Here is a 7,297-nt window from a genome sequence, read left to right on the forward strand (position 1 = left end):
TATATACAAATAATATATAAGCATATATTTTTATTTTATTTATTTCTTATTGTTATTTTATGTGTACGCATGTATGTAAGTGCACCCGTGTTGTGCAATGCCTGTGAAGGACAAAAGAAGCAGTTGAATCCCCTGGGACTGGAGTTACGGACATTTTTACCTGCCGTGTGGGTGCTGGGATTCAAACCCAGGTCTTCCTCAAGAACAGCCAGTGTTCTTAACCATCTCTCCAGCCCCAAGCATATATATGTATATGTATGTATATATATGTGTGTGTATATATATATATATATAAAATGGCTGCTTAGAAATTTATACTTGTGAAAATAGTTCAAATGATACCAAAAAAAAAAAAAATTAGTGGAGATGGTAAAGGATGTTGATGAACAAATTATTTTGAAATTTAAAGAGATATAACAATTGATGATACTGTGTTAAATGGATTTGCTTTGTTCTGGAGACCATATAAAATCCAAATATTCCATCTTAGCCCCACATCTCAGTAAAACCCTAAGATGAATTTCTAGCTCTTGTGCCAGGGTGCCTTCCCTAACTGGGAGGCCTGGGGGGCATACCAATATGCCTCACTGTGAAGACTTCCCCAGGACAAAGTGGGTGGGGGCCTGCTCAAGGGTTGAAAGCCAACTGAAGCTGGAGAACTTTCACTGTGCTCTAGAGAATCCTCCCAGGAAAAATAGGGGCTCCAAAACATTAATAGTGACCTTGAAAAGCAGAAGACAAAGATCCACGTTAGAGATGAGTTGGGACACAGCAGGGTACAGTGCCCTGTGCTTGGGTAGGTATCCCTGTATGGTCAGAGCTGATCAATTGACATTCTATGTTTCTTTACAGATCCCTAATCAAGCCCCCAATACAAACTGGGCTATCAGAGGCACTTTCTTCAGGAAAAGTAATTGTTATGGACCCCGGGACTGCTGAGCAAAGACCACCAGACTCAATTCAGATCAGGATAAAAGATTTTTTTCAAGCTAGCTTGGTCTACAGTCTCAGCATTGGATTAGAGTCTGCAGTGGGGAGGGGGAGGGAAAGGGACCTTTTAAAGCTAAAAACCACAAAAGGAGGGCTGACAAGGTGGTCCCCGAATAGCAGGGTGGAGGGGGATCTCAGGCTACATGTCAAGGTACCCTAACATAGCAAAGCAAGCAAGTTACAGAAGCTGAATCAGCAGTTCGTCATAGCATAATAATTTTGTTTTCTGTATGTCTAGAGAGCAAGTGACCAGGGCAGCGTTCTCCTGGGAGGTAAGGGGAAAAGGGGTCAGGGCTTCTGAAAATAATCCTTGAGCTAGAAATACACCATGGCTAAGCTTCTAAGATGGCTACTTTATGCAAAATGGAGTCAGTTTGGTCAGTACAGTAATTGATATTGGCAACTTCAATCTGTTGTGCACTTAGCATGTGCCCTGGTAGTAAACTGACCATCTAGAACAAAATGCTCCCAGTGCCCTGTAGCTCATCTATTCAGGGTCCTTTTAGCAAGGGTCTGGTGAATTCCAGGGTGAAAGCTGACTGCTCACAACTTAACATGATGGGGTCTTGTCCTTTTGGAGGTCTGACTGAAGATGGAAACCAGAAAGGTAAACAATGTTCACAATGTGTCATTTACAAATGATCCAATATAAAGCTTTGTTTTGGAAACTAGGGCAATGAATTCAAGTCTCAGGTCTTCTTGGTGCTCTTAAAAAACCACCTTCTCACCAAACCAAGTTATTTTGTTTTACCCTATCCCCCCCCACCCCAGTGTGTTACACATTGTGAAGATTTATTCCAGTTTTAATATAGATCCTGGGGATTAAACTTCTTTTTTCTTTAAGTTCCTCACAGAGTTTTGGATGTCATCGCTAACTTTTTGCTATATATTCCAAGCCTAATTATTATGTATTTTAAAAATTTTGTACTATCTCAACTTTTTCTGACAATAAATCTCTTAGGGAAGGATGGTTATGGAATAACCAAGCATTAGAAGTACTGGTTTTCTTTCCTTGGAGCTTAGATAAGTCATTTAAACTCAATTCCTTGGTTTCTTCACCAAACATCTAAAACAGCAGTAGTACTTGTTTGGGTTTTGGTGAGGCACATCTCATGTAACCCACCCTGAGTACTTGCAGTACCGCTTGTTTCTGAGTGTTGCTAAATGAGTTTATCTGCTGGGCAGACAGAAATGTGCCTGGCAGACAGCTCTTGCTTAACCCGCATCTGTCCCACTTGGTCTGTGTTGTGCTCTGATTGAGAACACACACTGTTCAGCTGCAACCTTTACATAGCAGAGTGAGAAAGACAGGAGGACACGGAGGCAGGGAGAGCGTACATATCTATTCCAAGGTCATATACCCAAAAGCCTCGGGCCTGGGGTCAAAGGCAACTAGGAAAGGAAAACAAAAAAATTCAGATCTAAGGATCCAAGTGCTTGCACTCGAAGGACACGCTGAGCTGGATGGCCGGCCTTCTTCAAGGGGCCAGACTTTCCAAGCCCAGCTGCCCAGAGAATCCTCATAACTTGAAAGCCATCTCAGCAGCTAGGCATGTGATGCATACCTGTAATTCCAGCTCTGAGGAGGTGGAGGGAAGAGGATCACAAGCCCAAGGCCATCCTCAGGTACTTGTGAGTATGAGGTAGGCAGGGCTTAAGTAAGACCCTGATTCAACAAGCAAGGTCATCCTTTCCTGCCACACACCTGTGTTCCTACCATTTGGGAAGAAGAAACAGGAAGATCAAGAGTTCAGGGCCAGCCTGGGCTACATAGTAAATACTCAGGGTGGATTTCATGAGATGTGTCTCTCCAAAACCCAAACAAGTGTACCAGGTGTGGTGGTGGCAGCACTTGGGAAACAGAGACAGGTGGATCACTGTGAGATTAAGGACAGCCTGGTCTACATAGCAAATTTCAGACTAGCTGTGGCTACAGGGAGACCCTATCCCCCAAAAGACAAAACAACAACAAAACAGAACAAAAACCCAAAAGAGTATACCTCAGAAAATTTTAACGTGTTGCAGACGGGGGGCTTGCTTTTCCGTTTGCCTTGCGGTTTCAGGACACCGAACCATTTTCCTTTTAGAATGGTTTCCTAAGGAAAGAGGCTGTTCCCGGACCCGGGGCATTAAGGCCAGTATTCGAAGACTGCCAGGAATCAGCTTCTGCTTGGATGGAAAAAACTTCCACTACACACGTGGATTTGAATTTTAGAAAGTAAATTTCACCCAAAATGCTTCAGTGGTAGCCAGAGACTAGCGTGTGGCCGCGGTGCCTGGCCAGTCTGTCAGAGAAGGCTCAGGCCAACCCTGGTCTCCTGACTTTTCCCCCTACCCTGCCCTACCCTGCACTCACAAACCATGCTACCCTGAGGAACTGCTTAGTGATGAAAAAAAAAAAAACAGGAAAGATGCTCAGGTTTTTGCCTGGTCTCACGTGGCCAAGTCTTTGGCAGTTCAGAGGCCATGAGACCCAATTTCCCCAGTTCATAAAGTGGGAAAACTGGCATGTGGTTTCCCTGGAAATCCTACAGCATGTAATGCACTATCCTGCAGGGCAATAGATTAGGCACATTAAATTAAAATTGGAAAAACATATTTAAAACGAGGCAGCAGGTTACCCTATTGTCCAGCTGGGAGATTATATGGGGGGTGGGGTCCGTTTTTCAGTTATACATCTATTCATTAAGTTTTTGTCTCTTTGAGACAGGGTCGGTTTGTAGCCCGAGCTGGCCTGGAACTTGCTGTGTAGACCAGGTTAGCCGCGGTCTCAAGAGATCCACTGCCTGTGCGTCTAGAGTGCTGCAGGTCTAAAGACATGCACAATCACACCCAGCTTCTGTGCGCTGAATTTTAATGCGCACTGACTGCAAAATACTTGCGCAGTTACATGGTAATAGATATTTACATGGGATAACGTTTTAATTTGGAGTAAAGTAACGAACTCTCCTATACACTGCGTTCGGCTCTTCCTTTGAGAGGGTGGTGGCTCTGAAAAGAGCCTTTGGTTTTGAAAGCGCCTCCAGAAGTTCTGATGGCTGCCAAAATCATTTACCCTTGGCCTTGTGGTGGCTCTCGGTCTTCTTGGGCAGCAGCACGGCCTGGATGTTGGGCAGGACGCCGCCCTGCGCGATGGTGACGCGGCCCAGCAGCTTGTTGAGCTCCTCGTCGTTGCGGATGGCCAGCTGCAGGTGGCGCGGGATGATGCGCGTCTTCTTGTTGTCGCGGGCCGCGTTGCCCGCCAGCTCCAGGAGCTCGGCCGGCAGGTACTCCTGCACGGCGGCCCGGCAGACCGGGGCGCCGGCGCCCACCCGCTCCGAGTAGTTGCCCTTGCGCAGCAGCCGGTGCACGCGGCCCACGGGGAACTGCAGGCCAGCCCGGGACGAGCGGGTCTTGGCCTTGGCGCGGGCCTTGCCGCCCTGCTTGCCGCGTCCGGACATGGCGAAGAACCTAGGAAGTCAGATGCGAAAACTAAGTTCTAAAGTGTCCAGGATACAGCTTTTATAGCTAGTTCCTGGGTAGTAGCTGCAAGTCCTTCATTGGGTAACTCAAATCTCAGTCAAGTAGCCAATAGAAAAATCTGTATTTCCATACATCATTTGCATAATCCAGCCCATTATGACATCGTGAACCTTACTCTTCCAATTAGCTCAGACTCGCTCTTCATCCCTTATTAGCATAAACGCCCTATAAATAGTAGAAATTCGCTTTCAGCCTTCATTGTGCTTCCGGACTTTAGACATCCGAAGATGCCGGAGCCCGCGAAGTCAGCGCCCGCCCCAAAGAAGGGCTCCAAGAAGGCGGTGACCAAGGCGCAGAAGAAGGATGGCAAGAAGCGCAAGCGCAGCCGTAAGGAGAGCTACTCGGTGTACGTGTACAAGGTGCTGAAGCAGGTGCACCCCGACACGGGCATCTCGTCCAAGGCCATGGGCATCATGAACTCGTTCGTCAACGACATCTTCGAGCGCATCGCGGGCGAGGCGTCGCGCCTGGCGCACTACAACAAGCGCTCGACCATCACGTCCCGGGAGATCCAGACGGCCGTGCTCCTGCTGCTGCCTGGGGAGCTGGCCAAGCACGCCGTGTCCGAGGGCACCAAGGCCGTCACCAAGTACACCAGCTCCAAGTGAGCGCGCCAAGTAAGCATCTTCACACCTAATTCCAAAGGCTCTTTTCAGAGCCACCCATATTCTCGACGAGAGAGCTGTAGCCAGATGTTTGGTTTAGATAGGTTATTCGGCTTAGCTTCGGAAAGCAGCGAGTTGGGTTGGCGGGTGATTGGGAAGAGAAAGGAGGCTCCACCTAGGAGGAAGCCAGCTCCAAGTGTTGGGTCTGGGTAAGAGGCAACCCGCCCTTTAGACGGAGTTGTAAATTCCAGGCCAAGCACCGAGCAGCTACTTGGATGGATCCTACCCTGTGTCCCCACGGGGCGGGCGGCGGGGGGGGCACAGCTAATGGTTAGAAATTACACTTAAGACTTATCCCAGGTAATATGGGAAGGATGGTGAACCTGTTAAAATTGGGGATTTTTTTTTTTTTTTTTTTTTTTGGTCTTTTTGAGATAGGGTGTCCCTTAGCCCCAGCTGGCCTGGAGTTCACTTTGTAGAACAGGGTGGCCTTGAACTCACAGAGATCCGCCTGCTTCTGCCTCCCAAGTGCTGGGACTAAAGGCGTATGGCACCACACCCGGCTGTAATTGTGTGTACAATTAACCCTGTGATCCTACAGGACACGGTTGTCAGACAAGTCGGTCCTTAGACACTGCGGGGCTTGGCTGCCTGACTTGTACGAAATTGCATGTCCTAGAACCTTTGAGCCCCTTACTTATCTAGGGCCTGGAAGGCCTGGGGAGTACTGTGGGGGGAGGAGGAAAGCACCCAGTGTGGGAGGGCCAACTGAAGCGAAGCTAATGCCCTGGCTTTGTGTGCTGACTAGAACGGTTAACAACAAAAGCAAACCATTTCCAGAGTCAGTAACAGGCTTGTCTCGTCCCCTACGTGAAGGACTAAAGTCCAGTTCCTTCCCAAACTGCCAACAGATTTAACCCTAAGGACAAACTGCTGATCTCCACCTCTGTTCCCAGCCGCGCGTCCTGTTTCTTTACGAGGTCTGCTTTTTTTGTGTGTGATGATAGTTCGCTGATTCTGCTCTGCTAAACAGCGAGATCATTTATTTTTAGAGCGTGAGCACTGCGAGCGGAGCGCCTGCACTTTAAGTGGGCTGCTCTTCCCGGTGGCTTTGTAGCTAGTCGGCCGCTTTTTCTGGCTTTGATTGGGAGGGGTTGAACAGGACCGGAATCGGGTTCACAAGTGCTTCCCGGCTGCCGGGGCGCCAGGATTTATTACTCGGCATTGGAGAGCCCGAGTTTTCATTCTGGCCTTTGGTGAGATTCCCGTTTCGTTTCTTGGTTTGTGCCCCTGATCCTTTTTTCCTGTGTGTGTGTGTGTGTGTGTGTGTGTGTGTGTGTGTGTGTGTTGTGTGTGTGTGTGTGTGTGTGTGTGTTCTCCCTGAGTCCAAATGGTTGCCCGCTTGCACAAAAATAGCGTGTGTGTGTGAAGGACCTAGATAGAAAATGGCTGCCTGTAGAAGCTAGATTTTATTAAAGTCAGACCGAAACAAGACAGGTCCGGACCAGAAGCCAGGTACCAATCTCTTTTCAGAATCTCCCTCGTTCAGGATTTACTGACCCCTTAGTGGTCACAGGCAGGCAGGGGTATTGGCCCTTCAGGTTTCTTATGTCAGGTTCCAGAGAGAGAAAACCTGACGTTACAAACTTGACTCCTGAAACAAAGTTGCCTTGTTGATATGTATAGAACAAAGATTTAATCTGTTCTAAACCTGACCGAGCTTATTACAGGGGTATGCCATGGAAAGCCGTCCACCAATTTAAAAGGAGATCAGAGGTTTAGTCCTGTGGGTCCTGCTCCCTCCTGGACTCTGACTTAACTCCTTTCTTTGTACCTGTAATCAGCATAATAGATGGCTGGGGTCTGTTTTCTTCCACCTTCAACCTTATCCTAGTTACCATCGGGTTCGCACAGTGTGGGTAGTTTGTTCTTTCTGAGTCATTTTCAGAAAAATGGAACACTCATAGAACATTGTCTCTGCAGTGAGTAAATTATAATGCAATGTAAATATAAATCGGTTTTTATACCAATTTTTAAAAATAAATCTATTTTAATTTAAAACAAATTTTTGTAACTATTCCACATTCTTATACTTTAAAAGTTCTGCCTCTGTAAGTTGTAAGAAAAAGTTAAACTCAGATTCAGAGAGTTCTAGTCATGATTTGCTTTGGGACAATCTT

At 47.2% G+C, this 7,297-nt stretch overlaps 3 protein-coding genes across 4 annotated transcripts in view; 1 reads left to right on the plus strand and 2 right to left on the minus strand.

The window, feature by feature from the left end:
• LOC103733126 (histone H2B type 1-A) overlaps nt 1-7,297 on the minus strand; it is a 352,787-nt gene that overhangs the window by 61,012 nt on the left and 284,478 nt on the right. The gene's annotated exons all lie outside the window — the stretch shown is intronic.
• On the minus strand, nt 3,439-4,446 carry LOC103733108 (histone H2A type 1-B/E-like). The gene has a single exon (XM_008831873.3). The coding sequence runs from the start codon at nt 4,428-4,430 to the stop codon at nt 4,038-4,040; it is 393 nt and encodes a 130-aa protein (XP_008830095.1). The 5' UTR covers nt 4,431-4,446; the 3' UTR covers nt 3,439-4,037.
• The window catches only part of LOC103733109 (histone H2B type 1), an 11,715-nt gene continuing 9,133 nt past the window's right edge, over nt 4,716-7,297 (plus strand). The window contains exon 1 of the mRNA XM_008831874.3: nt 4,716-5,129. Within this exon, the coding sequence (XP_008830096.1) occupies nt 4,740-5,120 (381 nt within the window). The 5' untranslated portion in view covers nt 4,716-4,739 and the 3' untranslated portion in view covers nt 5,121-5,129. The remainder of the gene's footprint in view (nt 5,130-7,297) is intronic.

The sequence above is a fragment of the Nannospalax galili genome, unplaced genomic scaffold, assembly GCF_000622305.1.
Source record: "Nannospalax galili isolate Female #2095 unplaced genomic scaffold, S.galili_v1.0 scaffold456, whole genome shotgun sequence".
Taxonomy (NCBI): Eukaryota; Metazoa; Chordata; class Mammalia; order Rodentia; family Spalacidae; genus Nannospalax; species Nannospalax galili.